The sequence below is a fragment of the Micromys minutus genome, assembly GCF_963924665.1.
Source record: "Micromys minutus genome assembly, chromosome: 14".
NCBI classification, from domain to species: Eukaryota; Metazoa; Chordata; class Mammalia; order Rodentia; family Muridae; genus Micromys; species Micromys minutus.
Genome location: NC_137983.1, coordinates 51,651,555 through 51,669,243, shown reverse-complemented (window position 1 = coordinate 51,669,243; position 17,689 = coordinate 51,651,555). Strand labels below are relative to the sequence as shown.

At 48.7% G+C, this 17,689-nt stretch overlaps 1 protein-coding gene across 1 annotated transcript; it reads right to left on the bottom strand.

Moving 5' to 3' along the window:
• Positions 1 to 3,842: 3,842 nt before the first annotated feature.
• Positions 3,843 to 10,878, bottom strand: ATP4B (ATPase H+/K+ transporting subunit beta; the record flags this gene model as incomplete). The annotated part of the gene is made up of 7 exons (XM_080929091.1): positions 3,843 to 4,004; positions 4,599 to 4,709; positions 5,745 to 5,801; positions 6,682 to 6,881; positions 7,006 to 7,119; positions 8,774 to 8,902; positions 10,767 to 10,878. The coding sequence occupies 7 exons, from the start codon at positions 10,876 to 10,878 to the stop codon at positions 3,843 to 3,845; spliced, it is 885 nt and encodes a 294-aa protein (XP_080785217.1).
• Positions 10,879 to 17,689: the final 6,811 nt, after the last annotated feature.

Below are 17,689 nucleotides of genomic sequence, written 5' to 3'. Positions count from 1 at the left end.
CTATTTGGAAATCCTGCCATTAATAAGACAGATCATAGAATTTGAGTTGTGTGGGGGTTTTTGTTTTGTTTTTTTGCTTCCTGTCCATGATGTGAGCCAGATTTGTTCACCATGCCCAGCCATGATATTGTGGCCTAGGAGACACCTATTAGGCAATCGGTGAGCCTGGTCAAAGTCCACATTTGTGAATCAAAGTGAACATTTGTTTTTTACTGAATTTCTTATCTCAGGCATATGCTATAGCACCATATAGCTGAATAACACACACTTGCTTGTTAGGATATGAGAAATTAAATTTCTACTGGTAGGGACAGGAAATGGAGTCACCTTAGTGGGAAACAAAGGAGGGCTATTCCTCAAAGAATTAAAAGCAAGAATTTGGTTATGTGCAAAGTCATAAAAGCAGATCTCGAAGGCAGAGCTGTACACCATTGATCACCAATAAAACAAAGGTAAAGCAACCCAAGTGCCCACTGGTTACATAAAGGACAGGCATAGTCTAAACACACAGTAAGACTTTTAAGTCTTGACTGAAAAGGGAATTCTGACACAGGATGAAACCTGAGTCTCAACATCAGTCAATCAGGAAAAAAAAAATACTGTGTGGTTCCACTCACATGAGGCACCCTAATTTAGATTCATAGAAACAGAAGATGCTTGGTGAGCACAGTGTCTCTGGGGAGATGAGCACTGGAGATATAGATGGGGACAATAGGTGTCAGCTGTGAACGAGCATGTCCCCAGATGCCCTAAGAAGTCAATCTGGCAAATTTTGTGTTTGGTGGGAAGGAAGGACTGCCAGGGATGAAAGGGCATGTGCTGGATAGGTCTATGTCTACTTGACACAAGCAAGAATCATCTGAGAGGAGGGAACCCAATTCAGAATCTCCATAAGATTAATTGATGTGGGAGGGCCCTGCCCACATGTGGATGTGGTCCTTGGCGAGTGGTCCTTGGTTCTATAAAAAAGTAGGCTAAAAAAAAACCCATGAGGAATGAGCCAGTAAGCAGCACCCTTTCACAGCCTCTGCATCAGCGCCTGCCTCTAGGTTCCTGTTCTGTTTGATTTCCTGTCCTGACTTCCTTCAGTGATGGACTATGATGTGGAAGTGTAAGCCAGATAAAACCTTTTCTTCCCAAGTTGCTTTTGGTCATGGTGTTTCATCACAGCAATAGCATCCCTAAGACAAGTTGGTATCAGGAGTGGGGCTTTGTTGTGACAGACCGATGATGTTGTTTTGGGGAGGACTATGGAAGGACTTTGGGTAGAAAAGCCATTGAGTGTTGAGAGCTCAGTGAGCTGTTCTGTGGGAGCTTGAAAGATGAGACAGGTGATGGAGGCCGGGTTTGTGAAGCTTCAGAGGAAGGAAAAACTCCACCAGGACTTTTGTTACAGACTTATGGTTCTGGTCAGCTTTGGACTGAAGAATTAGCATGATTAACAAGAGAGCAGAACCAATGAAGTACAATCCATGTTTTACTGGGACAATAGATGCTGGTCAGCTAGAGCTGAGAAAGTAGTGGTGACTAAGAGTTGGGTGGTTTTAATCCTAGCACTTGGGAGGTAGAGGCAGGTAGGTCCCTGAGCTGGAGGCCAGCCTGCTCTATAGAGTGAGTTCCAGGACAGCCAGGGCTACACAGAGAAACCTCATCTTGAAAAACCTAGAGAGAGAGGGAGCACAGAATCATTGAGGTGAAATCTTCTAGGAAGTATTACTTCATAGTCCACACACAGAAGCTGTGTTCCAAGGATGGCCATTGCCGCTTCTGCTGGCAGCTGAAAGTGATCCCGGTTTTGAAGGCATGGAAGGATCGTGAAGAGCAGCTGAGGCTTAGCACTGTGAGAAGCCAGGATGGGCCACTGGAGAAGGCATAGCCTCCATAATAGTTGAAACTCCAGAATTGACGGGGTCTTGGAGAGAAGATGAGGCTTGGCACCATGAAGAGAGACTGTGAGAAGCTATTGGTGAGAGTACCAGTTGCCCCGGAAGACCGCAGTGGTAGTGGAGTGGAGTCAGCCAGAACCTAGAAGAAGAGCTATGTGTGCTGCAGAGGGCGGAGCAAGAGAAGTGACCCCAGCCTTCGAAGGAGCCCAGAAGATTGAGTGGACCCCGACATTGGACAGTTATTTGTACTGTCGGAGTTTCGTTTGCTTTGATCCGACTGCGCCCTTGTTCTTCCCTCTTGAGGTAAGGAATTATTTATTTTGTCTTTTGATTTTGAATTTTTCCAAGAGGTTTTGGATTTTCAAAAAGACTGGCTATGTTAAAGGGACTGAACTTTTAATGTGTTTGAATTTATTAGACCGTTAGACTTTTAAAGTTACTTATGGTTTTTAGTATGAAATCTTGGGAACAATAAGGAAGAAAGGTTGTGGCTTAACAGTGATGTGTTTGTGTGTCAGGCTGACAAGAGGTCAGCTGTGCTGGCTAGTTTTATGTCAATGGGATACAAGCTAGAGTCATCTGAGAGGAGAGAGACTCAACTGAGAAAATGCCTCCATAAGACTGGGCTGTAGGCAAACCCCTAGGGTATCTTTATTAGTGGTTGTTATGGGAGGGCCCAGCCATTGTGGGTGGAGTCATCCATGGGTTCTATAAGAAAGCAAGCTGAGCACGCCATGATATTCAAGTCTGTAAGCAGCCCCACCACACACACACACACACACACACACACACACAGCCTCTGCATCAGCTCCTGCCTCCACGTTCCTGCCTTGTTTGAGTTCTGACTTCTTTCAATAAGGAACGGTGACATGGAAGTGTAAGCCAAATAAACCTGTTCCTTCCCAATTTGGTTAGTGTTTCATCCTAGTAGTAACAACCCTAAGACAGAGGGCTAGATGTTTTATTGGCTTGGTCAGATCAGTGGATTGTGTGCTAGTGGAAGTGAAAAATGACCCTTTCCCCTAACTCTTGTGTTACTTTAAAATATTCAACAGGGTGTGGAACATGAAAAGGATACACAGGGTAGTCTGTGTAGATACATGGATAGGTCTTACACCCCAGGAAGTTCTGTTTACACTGTGTGTGTGTGTCCTTCTGCGCTGTGTTCTGTCTCAGCTGGAAAAAGACAAATGCAGACTCTTTTGCTCTTTGACTGCATGGGAAAGAGGCAACATGGAGTGTGAACATTTTTAGGCAAGGGCCCGAGAGCTTGGAGGCTGAGAGACAGGAGGTGGCAACCGGGTAGGTCTGTGGGCAAAGAGGCAGGCTGTGTGTGTCGCTCTAAACACCCCTGCACCTTACTCCATCTTTGAGATGCCTAACTCCAGTGGCTGAGGTGCCAAAGACACTTGTATTGTGATTGAAATCACAGGAAGGTTTCAAACAAAGGAGTGAGTATCCGGTTCTTAGTAAAAATTTCCCTTGGGTCAAGAAAGACATGTTTTTTTGTTTTTTGTTTTTTGTTTTGTTTTTTGTTTTTTCCCCACACAGAGTAAGAATTACTTTAATATAGTTTGTTTTGATGGCATAGGGACTATGATCTCAGAAGCACAAACTGAAGATGTGTCACGCCGGGGTGACTAGTGTTACACTGATGTGGACCCATACTTCATACTGAAGTGCAGGACAGACAAATGATCGCAGGACAGAAATGCCAACACATGGCTTGTCCCTTAGTGGTAGCCGGACTCTGGGTTCCCATGTTAACCCCACGGGACTGCATACATGTGAGGGTTCAGTTCAAAGCTGGCGATGCTCAGGAAGTGCTGGGCAGGAGCACTTCCTGGTGTCAGCTGAACCATGGTTGAAGTGGCCGTGCACGCTGGCCAGCAGAGGATGTACGGTCAGGAAGAGCAGTGCATCGGTGTCCACTTCTCTGAATACCACTCCTGCTTCTTACTTCTGTATTGTAAGTTTGAACTCCACCTTCCCTTCATAAGGGTCATGGGGATTGTTGAAGGTCACGTGGTCTGCCAGGATCTTGCACATGATGAGGACTTGTGTGTTCTTGGGGACATTGAGGAGCTTTGCTGCCACCAGAGGGTTGCTGTAGTGGGGCTGAAGTGGGAACGTAGGGGGATGAGATGCTTGAAAACCCCGATGTTACTTATGAATAGCAAGGCTAATGGAAGAAGGGGGGCAGTCATAAAGGACTCAGCTGTGGGTCTATTTGGGGGTCAGGCCTGTCTGGCCCAAAGGAGCATCTGGCTTCTGCCCACAGAGCAGCTAGGAGCCATGACTCCCAGGGCCCAGATGGCAAACAGCATGTGAAAACAAAATAGAGAGGAATCACTTTGGAGGATTCTCAGACCCTGCACCCTGAGGCAATCAGGCTGATATCCATGGCTTTTGGTGGGTACATTTTTAAGTTGATACAAGAAGCGTTCAGGACTGTCTAAGCCATGCCTTCCTTTTGTTCATTTTCTTTCTTTGTTTCTCATTTGCTTTTCCCAAGATAGAATCGCATGCGGCCCAGACTGGCCTTGAACTTGCTATGTAGTCAAAATGACCTTGGGCTCATGATCCTCCTGCCTCCACCTCCCAAGTGCTGGGATCACAGCTGTGCACACCACTTCACTCTTTTTTTTTTTTTTTAAATGGAAAATGGCTTCCCTGTTGCTAAGTCTGAGGTAATGACTGAAGCAGACCCACCTGTGCTTTCTTGCCATAGTAGGGGAAGTAGTGGAGACTGAACGTGCCATTGGGGGGATAGTACTCGACCTGCAGGGGTTCAGTGTCCTTCCGGGGCTTTTGGGGATCATCCTGGGGAGGAGAGGCACAGCTGAGTCTGAAGGCACTGGGGTACATGTTAAGTTGTATACAAGTCCACATGTGAGTTGTGTGTGTACTGTGTGGCACACACTGGTAACAATACCAGTGATTGCACCAACACGTGCTTACATGCCAATGCATAGGGTTAGCCTTGCATCTAGTCAGCTTTCCCGGCTGAGAGCCTGGCAAGAACATAATTCCTCAAAATGCCAAGCCTCAGGCACGCCCCACCCAATCCATCCCATCTTAGAGTCCTGGCTGCCCGACAGAGTTGGGGAAGCCAGTATGTGCCCGTAAGCATTCAGGGGGGACGCTCTGGCAAGACCTAGATAGACCTTGTCAGCCAAAAGCAGGTTCTGAGTCTCAGCAGGTTTCTGGATTAGGTGTAAATACATGTTCCTAGGAACTATTTCCTTTTCTTGTTGGCACCAGACCTGCCCAATGAGTAGCTTATGCTCATCAAGAAAAAAATGACCTCTCACATCTCAGGTTAGCTTGTGAGTGGCAAAATAATAATAATAATAATAATAATAATAATAATTAATAATAATAACTGAAAATGAAGATCTGTATGAAGCCCTCAGGACAGAGCTCTGGGGGACAGATGTCCCCTGGCTCAGCCATGGACCAGCCCTTTTGATGTGTCAGCTAGGGTTCAGTACTGAAAACAAGCCTTGGAAACATTTAGTGAAGGCTAAGTGCAGTGTTGGCTACTGCACTTGGGCATTTTCTAAGAGGGTTCTCTGAGACCAATGCCACCTAAGTAGACATGCCAACCCCATTAGACACCTAGATGCTGTTGCTGATCTGGAATGTTTTTATAAATACAAAATAGAGACAATGGTAGAAGGTGGGCCACCCCCATCAATAGCAGGCTTTCTGAAGTACGAGTTAGCTGCCGAGACTGGATGAGGGGGAAGCCATGGCTGTAGCATTGTCCCTCTGTCTGATGAGGTGACAGATGGCATGTTCCCAGGGTTAATTTGGGTCCCATCCCCTTCCCCTCCCTGCCCCCACCGTGCTCACCTGGAAGGCGCAATCCACTCGGGGAGCTGTGCTGTTGCTGGGGAGGAACTTGACAATCTAGAAGAAAGGGTGCCGTGTCCCCCAATACTCACAGAAACTTCTGAGCCATTACCCATGGTACCACAATGGTAGAGCTGAGTGGTAGAGGGTCCCAGTCACTGGCACCAGGCTCATAACTTTCTTGCTTGCAGAACAGGTCTACCTACTGCTCTCAGTGGGGTCCTCACACTCACATCCCTTCCTAGACTGCTCGAGCCTCAGCTGTTGTCTCCTGAGCTCTGTGCAGGACCTGCCTTGGCAGGAGTGTCACCTGGGACACGAGCCTTTGGAGCCCTGATCACAACCTGCTTGCCAGGCAGCTCTGGGGAGACCTCCCAGCCATAGGACTTCATAGTGGGTTCGGTGCATGTGTGTGTGGCTTTGTAATGCTCTGGAAAAGTGGAAGTAGGCAGTGAGGCCAACTGGGTTTTCATCTGCCACTTGGTTTCTTCAACAGTGACCCTGATCCCCTATCACCCGAGTACCACTCAGCTGGACTGTGCTTCTGCCTCTTGCTTGCCGTGTCTGTGTTCTTAGGGCATTGATGGGACTTGTTGCTTGGCCTCTGATTGCACCAGAACCTCAGTGGTTCCTATAGTGACTCCTGTCTCTGCCGCAGAAGGAGACCATGTAGAATACCCCCAGCTTCTCCATTCTGAACCCACAACTCAAGGCCTCCCCACTGGCTAAGATCGCTCATTAACTCTGTGTCTTAGTTAAACAATATTTAAAGCTCTAGGACTGGCAAGACACTGTCTGAGTAGAAAATTCTGGATAAGTATTTAGGAGTGGAACATGATGAATGTGTGTGGAGTCAGGGTGGGTAGGTGAAGGGCCCCGCCCCCATGGTTGAGTGTGAGGAGGGGGCATCTCCAAAGCAAGGGCCCTTATAACTCACCCTGTTCATCTTAATAATGAAGCAGGGCTTTCCCTCCTCAAAGCCAAAGCTGGGGTCCACCAGGCCTGAGCAATTCTGTAGCATGTCTGCAGTGAACTTGCAGGAGAACTTGGTGTGGTTTGGAGCCGAGAAGCTCTCCTGGAAGAAGTACTTTTCGGATGTACAGTTGATGCTGTCCTGCTGGGAGGCTGGGGTGTAACCTGCAGAACACACACCCTCTCAGCAGTCAGCACCCCCACTGTCCGTGGAGGAGGTCCTGGGTCCCCAGAGAGTCTCTTTGGAGGGAATTCTCCCAGACGAGCTGCTACGTTTGTGCTCACTCACCTGCTAAGAAGCTGTGGAGGGTGTGTGTGAGGCCAGCCCAGGAGCTGTTTTCAGAGACATTGTAGGAAATCTGCAACCCTCTTTCCCCATACACGTCAGGTCTCAGAGTTACCCCTGCAAGGAGAGAGCACCTCCTTGATCAGTTTCTCCAGGTGCTCACTTGTATGGAACCCTAGGTGATGGCGTTGTTCAGACTCACACAAGCACCAACCACACAGGCAGCAGGATCTGAGGTGCAGCCGGGTCCTTCTCCTCCTCGGTGGGAACTGTTGAACAGACTCTTTGTAGCTGAAGAAGCTTGGCAAGAGTGCTAAAGAAGGGCCCGAGGCCTCGAGGACACTGGACTTGGGGCCCGTCCTCTGCAGACTGCAGCACAGTGGGAGTAAAGACCTGTCCTGTGCCCAAGACTCTGGATACCCAGGCTCAGCAATAGTGACACTTGGTCCATAGGTGACTCCCATCTTGGGGGTGGGGTTGTGAGCAGGATTGGTACAGCAGCTGTTAACCTCTAGGGAGGGTTTCCTAGCCTGCAGGTGGATCTCTAGGGAAAAGGTATCTGAACACACATCAAGTTTTTCACTTGGGAAACACATGCTGTGGCTCACACCATTAATCCCAGCACTTGGGAGGTGGAGACAGGCAGATTTCTGAGGCCAACCTGATTTACATAGCGTTTCGGGATATCCAGGGCCACATAGAGAGATTCTGACTCAGAGGGAAAAATAAAAGATTTTTCATTTGCTGATTGGGGAAATAGCTTAATGTCTAAGAGCACTGGCTGCTCTTCCGAGGGCCCTGGTTAGATTCCCAGCAACCACATGTCAACTCACAACCATCTGTAACTCAAATTCCAGTGCATCTGATGCCCTCTTCTGGCCTCTGCAGGGACTAGGCACACATACATTGCACAGACAGACATGCAGGCAAAACACCCATGCACATAAAACAAACAAGCAACCATATGTGTATATATATATATATATATATATATATATATATATATATATATATATGTAATATATATACATATATATGTAATATATATATATTTTTTTTATGTGTGCTGCAATAGGGCTTAGCAGGTCAAAGGAGCTTGCCACCAAACCTGATGGTCGTGTGAGCTCACGGTACAATCTCATGCACGGGAGTCACCCTGGCCCTCGGTCTCATTCCCCTGAGTTCACATCAAGTCACACATTCTTTCCACAAATCCACGTGGCCTTTGGCTCAGAGTAAGCTACCGCGTGCTCACCCTTGCCCATTCCTGTTGCTGGCTTTCTGTTTTTGTGAGCCAGAGCTTTGCTGTTTTTTGTTTTTTGTTTTTTTTTTTTTTTTTTTTTTTTAATGGGTGTTCTGAAGGGAGCAGCTGCATGGGGCTTAAAGGACTCGTTCTTTCACGTTTCTCAGCCTCAGACGGCTGAGCTTTGTCTCTTCTCTCTTCCATCCCAGGGACTAAAGAGCTAGGGGGTATTTCCACCCTAGATCCTCCACCTGGGATCATCAGGCCTACTCCCTGCCAGCAACCCCTGTGTACCCTCCTAGACACTTGTCTCTGTGTGCATAAGAACATAGAAAGAATGCAAAGGCGTCCTGTCTCTGTGACCCCTCCTAGTACATAAAAGTAAAGCCAAAGTCAGACTTTGCAATTTGGGGTCACCGTTCCTCTCAGGAATCTGTGGGGAACCCCTGCTCTGGATGTGGGGAGACAGGTACTCTGCTATATCTTGTATGTTGCCCTAAGAGCATTGCTGAACCCCCCCATGCTTACCTGGTGACTTTAACTGGTCCTGGTAGTCTGGGGTGTAGGGGTCAATGGTCTGCATTAGCACATAGATGCACAAGGCAAAGAGCCCAGTCATGACCACATAGAAAGCTGCGTAGTACAGGCTGATCCACACTGCGGAGAGAGTCAAGGGGAGCCACGTGAGCCCAGGTGGGGCTGTGCAACACTCTCATGATGCTGGGCCATCAGCATCTCTTTCTAGTTGAACCCATGAGCTCTTTGGCCCCCGTTGACCCTCACTCTCTAGTGCTGGGACTCACTGACCCACTCCAGAACTGCAGGGCACATGCACATCCTTGCGTGGCTCCTGTCACTGCCCTTGCACGTTAGTGGCAACTCTGTGCGCTTGGTACACTGATCACCGTAGCCACAGTCGGCAAGGCTGGGTCTCAGAGCCTATCCTTCCATATCCTGGAGTCCCTACTGTTCCTCACATCACAGGAAGACAGAGGCAGCTGCTGGCCAAGGAGATTCCAGTGCATGATCTGATTGGGTGTGGCACGGCTGGGTCTGTATCCGGTTGTGCCGAGGACCGGGTCTGAGGTTGGCCATGCTGGGCAGGCACAGCTCCTACCCCTCCCAACACTGTTGCTTCAAACATCAGGTGAGGAGCCATGATTATCAGCAAGTATTCCAACCTGGTTGTGAGCCAGGCTCCATGGGCTCCTGAAGACTTCCCCGGGTGACATTCAAGTCTGAGCCACACTCCTCTGGGGCACGGCCTTGGACTTGGGACACTGTGAAGTGCCCACTGTCATGTTTTAATGATTTCTAGCCATGCTAAGAAGCATGCTGGCAGCAAGTCTTTTGTGCTGCCCTCGACTTTGGCTTCCTGGGAAGATCTCTAAGAACATGGGTGCTCCTTCCAATGACATGGGTGTGGTTTCTCTCAGCAAGTCATTCTCCAGTGACCCCCCAAAGTGACTAGAGAGCAGGCCTAAGTCAGTGGGGATGAGAGATGGTGAAGAGGTTGCAGGCTAGGGGCCATCCCTGGAGGGCCAGAGCAGCAGTGGCTTGTCTCAGAACTGTGGTTCCATGGAGACCCTGTACTCTTCTTGGGTTTGGCTGTTACAGTGTCTGATGGCCTGGCGCTGTGCTTATAGGATTGTCGGGGTTGTACACCCACTTAGCTACAAGGGTGAAAGCGCAAGCATGTTCAGAAAGGGTCAACAGAGGGACATTTCCCATTGTAGGGCTGACATGTTCCCATCTGTGGCTTCTGGCCAGGGCTCAATATCTCTAGACGAAGGATCCACACAGAGAAAGAGTGTGGCACACACACAGGGTGTGCCTCAAGTCACGGAGACTTACGCTGTTCTCAGTCTATGGTCTGTCCCTGTTTCCACTGCCTGCCTCCTCCCCTAAGAGTAACCTGGCTTCTGTCATTTTCCTAGATATTCTTCCTGTCAGTGAGGACTTTCTGCTCCTACGATAGCCCCAGAAGGAGCCGTCGCCCTTCCCCAGGTCACCACAGGGCAGCCATAAGGGAAGGAACTCTGGATATACCCACCTAGCCTACTTGGTCTGTACTTAGGAGTGATAACTACTCAGGGCACTTCAGATACAGCCTGGAAATCAGGGACATCTCCAAATATGCCTGGCATGTTAGAGTCACGGCAATTCTCACGACAGAATAAGATCACTGAAACAAATCTCTGCCTCCCAAACGGCCTGAACAAGAAATTACCATCACTTTCTATAACTTAAAAAAAACAAAACAAAACAAAACAAAAACCCAAATTAGTTTCAGAAACAGCTTTAAAATGCTGTTTCCAAATTATGGATGAAGTTGGGGCCAGTCTCGGACCTACAAGGCAGTCATTCTGGAGTCTGAGCCTCAGGGCCATCTGGGGACCCTGGCTTCCTGCTGAGAGGTGAGGTGTGTAGTGTGTGTCCAGGTGTCCCAGCAGGGCCTGGGTCCTGCTGGCTGCTAGCCCTTGGCCTCACCCCATACCCCCTTCACATGGCCCACACCTACCCCACCGAACTGGGGTGCGGCCCAGCATCTGCCCAGTGTCCGGGTTCCAACAGTAGTGCCGGAATTCAGCCATGCGCTGGCTGCATGACTTCTTCTCCTGCAGGGCTGCCATGTCCTCTCTTGCTTGCCTGGACTGGGCCCGGGTAGCGTCCTCTGGGGCTTATAGTCTCCTCTGTACGAGGCCAAAGGCATCAGAGCCACCTATCAGTTCCCCACTATCGCCTCTACAAACATAAGAGAGGGCTGGGGCTTTCTTGCTATCTGCCCTCCACTGTCTCAGAAGTCAGTTGGTCCTTGGGATGCCCTTGGCTGACGACTTAATCTACCCCTATGGCAGCTGAAGGGAAGCATTTCTGATATGAACAGCCTTCTGGATTGTGTGTGCAGGCAAAACACCCATACGTATAAGAGAAAAACGAATCCTTTTTTTAAGGCGCTGAAATAAAAGAGTGCTCAAGCTAGCACCCTACATCTAGAAAAAGATCTTTTGGGATAAAGGGGAAAATCTAGACATTGTCAGTTGAAAAAAAACATCAGAGAAGGTCATGCCACTGGGCCTGGGGGCAATCTAGACAGGCTCTGGTAACACAGGCCAGGAGGAGGGCTTCCTGAGAAGCCACTCAAGCCATACTTTTCCCTGAGTCATAAGCAAATGGAATCTTTGTTCTCCTTATTCCTCATTTAGCCCCAAATATGGTTTTGCACGAGGCTAGGTTCTCAGGCTCCTGGTTTTTGGCTGTACCAGAGAAGGAGGAAGACTTTAGGGCAGGTCTGGGACCCTCCCAACCTGAAGACAGGAAGAGTTTCCTTGAAGTCAGCTTCCTATGTCATGTTTAGGCCCACGGGAAACAGAAATGGAGAGTGGGACAAAGACCACGCATGACTGTGAAGCCCTGCTTCCATACGAGGCAAACAATGTCAAGATGGTCTGTCACCCAAGCAGTCAGCTGTGCAGGCTACTGGGAAGGGACAGTCATACGAGGAGTGACCTCTAATAACCCCACGGAGTTATTTCCACTGGACTTTGACCGGGAGGGGAAAGACCCAAAAAAACCACCTGCTGCCACTGACTCCTTCCATTAAACAGGAGCAGGAACCACAGAAGACAGGAGATTATAAGGATATTTTAAAGCAGATCTTCCACATGACCCTGCTATACCACTCCTGGCTGTGCATCCAAAGGACTCAGGAACATCCCAGGGACAGCTGCACATCAGCGTTTATCGTAGCTGTGTTCACAATAGCTGAGCTACAGGAGCAGCCTAAGTGTTTGACAAAAGAGGAACGGGTAGAGGATACACACAATGGATTTCTGTCAGCCACACAGTATGTCATTCGCAAGAACAGATGTAACTGGAAATAACCAGATGAATTAATACAGTCTCGAACGTGCACACACACACACACACACACACACACACACACACACACAATCCCTGACAGCACTTCAGTTCCATTAAAAAAGCTGTGGCCCTGGGTCCAGCCATGATGGGATTTGGATCACAGTGTGCTAAAGGCTTTTCCACCTGGAGATCGAATGTAAAACAAAACACGGGCACATTAGGCTTTGGTGGTGCTATTTTGATATTTTCCATTACTACAGTAAACTTGAAGACCATTTGTTTATAAGGTTTATGGTTTCCATGATTTTTGTTTTGTTTTGTTTTTTTCAAGACAGCGTTTCCCTGTGGCCTGGCTGTCCTGTAACTCACTCTGTAGACCAGGCTGGCCTCGAACTCACAGAGCTCGGCCTGCCTCTGCCTCCCACACGCAGAGATCAAAGGTGTGCATCCCATGCCCGGCTTAGTTCTGTGATTTATAAGTTCTGTGTGTTTTGTTACAGGTCCCCTTCTGAACTTCTGCTTGGGGGACACTGCCCTGCCTTGTGCTCCCCTATAGGAGTCTATTTCACTTGTAAATTTAGATACAACTATTTTAAAACCCCAAGAGAAATGGTGTGGTTTTGGTATCGTTAGAGAAAGAGGCAATGTGTCATTTGCAGAGACTAGTGTCCTTTTAAAATCATCGTCCCCGATATATTTTTTAAATGGGCATTGGTTCTTTTATTAATTATTGTTTTATTTACATTCCAAACTTTGTCCCCCTTCCCGGTCCTCCCCCCTTTGTTTCTGAGAGAGGGTGCTCCCTCTTACCACCCTCACCTACCCATGCACCCCTACTCACCCCCTTCCCTGGGGCATCAAGTCTCTACAGGATTAGTCACATCCTTTCCACTGAGGCCAGACAAGGCAGCCCTCTGATACATATGTGCCAGGGGCCACAGATCAGCCCAAATGCTTTTGGACTGGTGGCTTAGTCTCTGGGAGCTCTGAAAGGTTGGGGTTAGTTGATACTTTGTTCTTCCGGGGTTGCCATCCCCTTCAGCTCCTTCAGTCCTTCCCCTAACTCTACCTGACCTCAGTCCAATGTTGGCTGTGAGTATCTGCATCTGTCTCAGTCAGGGGCTGGTAGAGCCTCTCAGAGGACAGCCATGCCGGGCTCCTGTCTGCAAGCACAACATGAAAGTAGTAATGGTGTCAGGGTTTGGGGCCTGCCCATGGGATGGATCTGAAGTTACACTTATCACTGGATGGCCTTTCCTTCAGTCTCTGCTCCGTTTTCGTGCCTGAATTTCTTTTAGACATTCTGAGTCAAAAACTTTGAAGGTGGGTTGGTGACCCCACCCCTCCACTGGCAGCCATGTCTATCTCCTGGAGGAGTCTCTTCAGGCTCCATCTCCTGACTGTTGGGCATTTCAGCTAAGACCGTCCCCATTGAGTCCTGGGAGCCTCTCACATCCCAGGTCTCTGGGACTTTCTAGAGGTTCTTTCTGCTCCCACCCTCTCGCTAATAGTTTTAAACTGATATTCCTATTTTAAAATGTATATCTTTGTTCATTTTTTGGGGAAGGGGGTCCCAAGTGCTAATCAGAAGGCAACTTGAGGGAGTGGGGGCTCTCTTCCCACCATGTGGGTCCCAGGGGTCAGGCTCAGGCTGTCAGGATTGGCAGCAAGCTCCTCTATTTACTGAGCCCTTTCACCAGCCCAAATTACTGTAAACTATGCTTTTTTTAAATTTAAAAGAAATTAAAACTTCAATACTTATTATTAGTGTGAGTATATGAATGTGTGTTTATGGTGTGTGCGTGTGTGTGTGTGTGTGTGTGTGTGTGTGTATAGGTTTGTGGAGTTGGTTCCCTCCTTCTACCTTGACATTTCAACAAAATGGTGCTGAAGCAGTTTGTCTCAGTCAGGGTTTCTATTCCTGCACAAACATCATGACCAAGAAGCAAGTTGGGGAGGAAAGGGTTTATTCAGCTTACACTTTCACATTGCTGTTCATCACCAAAGGAAGTCAGGACTGGAACTCAAGCAGGTCAGGAAGCAGGAGCTGATGCAGACGCCATGGAGGGATGTTACTTACTGGCTTGCTTCCCCTGGCTTGCTCAGCCTGTTTTCTTATAGAACCCAGGTCTACCAGCCCAGGGATGGCTCCACCCACAATGGGCTGGGCCCTCCCCCCTTGATCACTAGTTGAGAAAATGCCTTACAGCTGGATCTCATGGAGGCATTTCCTCAACTGAGGCTCCTTTCTCTGTGATAACTCCAGCTGTGTCAAGTTGACACACAAAACCAATACAGTTAGACCTTCATTTGAAAAAGTGCCTCAGCTAAGTCTCACACCTTTTCCATAAACGAACAAAGTGGATCAGGGCTTGGAGGCAACACTAGAAAGACGTGGGAGGAGCCCTTAGACTTAGTAGCCCACAGCAAAACAAAACAAAAAAAACCCATCACCACCACCACCACCAATAGCGAAAACCGCAGCCAGGGATGCAGGTAAATATGAAAAGACAAGCTGTCATGTGGAGAGGACATTTGAAAAGCACCATCCAACCAAGCCATGCACATAACCAACACTTGAAGGATTCTTCAGATTCAATGACAAAACCCAAGCATTCTCCCAGTTACAATATGGTAGAAAGATGCTAGATACCCCAAAGTGGAGGCGCGGCTGGCTCGCTGGCCTCCAGGAAAGCCCTCTGCGTGGTTCACTCTTGGGGAACCGCAACGTAAAATAATAAAGAGTAAAGAAATCATTTTATGTTTGGGAAAATCGGTGGAGCCGGAGATCAACATTTTAAATGAAGGAAGGCAGAACCAGAAAGACAAGTGCCACTGGTTTTCTCTCTTCCTCAGAGTTGATAAATAGGGGCTGGAACATTCCCATGGATGGGGCGGTAGAAGGGGGACTCTGGAAGGGAAATCAGAGGGAAGAGGAGGGGAGGCCAGAGAGCAATAGGGAGGGAATGTGTCCAGAAAGCATTACACATGGATGAAAATGTCATTGTGAAGTTCATAGTTTTGCACAGTTAATACATGTTAGTAAGTGTTAATGAGAAACATTACCAGGGTAGAATGATCAAACCTGCCCCCAGCCCTGGCGAGGATATGGGTGTCTGGCTCCAAGGGCTGCTGCTGAGAACGGAACTTAGACAAACTAGAAATCAGTTTGTCAGTTTCTTAGAGCAAACACAGAGATACCCAGAATTACACTCTTGGCCATTTATCCCGGAGTAGTAGGAATTTACACAAGCATGTGCACATGTGCACACACACACTCACATGCACACACACATACACACACACATACTCATACACACGTGAACACACACAAACTTTGTAACAATTTAAACCTGGGTGACTAGTTAGAACACAGAGCATCTACACAGAACATGGAGAGACATTCAGCTGCAAGAAGGGAAGAGATATGGGCACCTGCCTCCCATTTCTAGAGAATTCTCCAAGAGGGAAAAGCTCTCCCAAAAGTTGTCCCTGAAAGAGCCCACATTCACACAGCACACAATCAGTGGTACAGTTCCCCACAGACAGCAGGCCTGTGGGTCCCTGGGGGCTGAGGCTGTGCGAAAGGCTTTGTCTACAAAGGGCAGCCCAAGGGTTCTGGTGCCGCAGGAACCCTAAGTCTACTGCTGAGATGCTGCTGAAATGTGGGGAGCTACTACTATTGAGAGATCCCTCTCCTTACTTTCCCCCTTCCTTTCTCCTCCCTCACCCTCACAACTGTATGTGATCTGTCATTATCTTAAGAGCCTAACTGGACAAGCACACTCAGTGTATTCCCTCCCCCACCTGAGTAGTCTGTCCGGGGAACCGAACGCATCCTACTTTGGTGGCAAATTCTCCTCAGCCCCGTCCACAAGGGGCCTGCCTGGTATGAAGGCAGCCTGGAATTTTTCATTCCTAACCCTGTCATGGTCCTGACCCACAGTTCCCATGTAAGTCACCTGGGAACGTGTCAGAGATGGAGGCCTCTGAGGCAGGTGGAGTTTGGATTTCAGTACTCTGGGTGGCTCTCCTGGTAAGGTACCCCATGGTAGAGAACCATGTGCCCTTTGGTTCTGATTGGTGTGAGGGTCAGCTATGGTCTGTTCAAGGTCACCAGCTACTTGAGTGGCAGAGTTGGGACTAGCACAGGTCACCTGAGGAGAATGAGGTAGTGTTTACCTCAAATATTTACTTGCCAATCTTCCTGTCACAAGCCCTTGCTAGGAGGTGGGGTTGTGGGAGGGGTGGGGTTTGTCATTCACCAGAAAGTTCTCTTTTCACTTCCTCGGTCACAACCGGAGATCCTGTCTCCACCTGAAACAGCCCCCTGCCCTTCAGAGAAGGATGGTGGGTGGGACACTCCTTTAGCCGCCTGATTCCGGTTTTCCAGGTTTTCCTTTATTCTCAGCACATCCCTTTCTCCTCTCTGTAGTGAGCACTCCTGTGGCTCCTCCTTAAGCTGCCACCGTGCCCACAGACACGACAAATGTGGTCCCCAGGAGATGGCGACATGCCCATAGATTCTGCCATTCCCAAGTGTGCTCCCAAGGTGACAAGTGCCTGAGTTGGGTCCTGAGTATGCCCAGTGGAGTCTCTGCTGTTCCAAGTCTGTCTCCAGTGTGTCCCCTGCCCCTGAGTCCTAGATGCATCCTGGTCTCATGTCTCATGCCTCTTCTAGCTTGACAGGGGACTCGACATGCTGGTCTGTGGGTCTCCTGCACCCCATCCTTGTCCTCATCTTTGGCAATTCTACAAGGAGAAGACATGTTTCCCCAACAAGATGTGGTCTCATCTACACACAGGGAAACTGGACACTGTGGGCTTTTTTCCTCTGGATTCCTGTCATCAGGAGGCTTCTTGCATGCTACTTTCTTAAGGACAAAAATTAAATAGTGTGTGGAGGGGGGTTGGGGGGTGGAGAGATGGCTCAGTGGTTAAGAGCTCTGACTGCTCTTCCAAAGGTCCTGAGTTCAATTCCTAGCAACCACATGAAGGCTCACGACCATCTGTAATGAGATCTGATGTCTTCTTCTGGTGTGTCTGAAGAGAGTGACAGTGTATTCATATACATAAAACAAGTCTTAAAAAAAAAGATGTAGTGTAGAAAACAATCTGAAGACGCATACAGATGGGGTTTCTCCGGGGGCTAACTGACTACCTTCTATCCCAGACTTATGTCTCAGCAGGACACAGACAAGCCCTGTCCACCTGCCAAGGCCAGGGAAGGACAGAACTATTCCCTAGGGGCTGCTGGGAGCCTTTGCTGTGCCCTTCCCTTGGGAATGTGAAGGCAGCACTAGGGAAAGACAACTGAGCTGAACTCTAATCCGATTAGAACAGCTTAGGGGGCTGTCTTTTTCTGGCACCTGCTGGTCACCCCTAAAGTGTCCTCAGTGACCCCAGGGCTGGGATTTAGCTAGATATTTGTCAGCCCTGGTCTCCTTGGGCTTCTCAGTAGGTCCCTAAGCACCCTGGCCACGGCTGCATGCTTGCCTTGTCCTACAAGGGCAGGGACAGGCCATAGGCCAAGGGCACAGGGTCAAGCCTGCTTTGGCTGCTGGTGCCTTGAGCTTGACT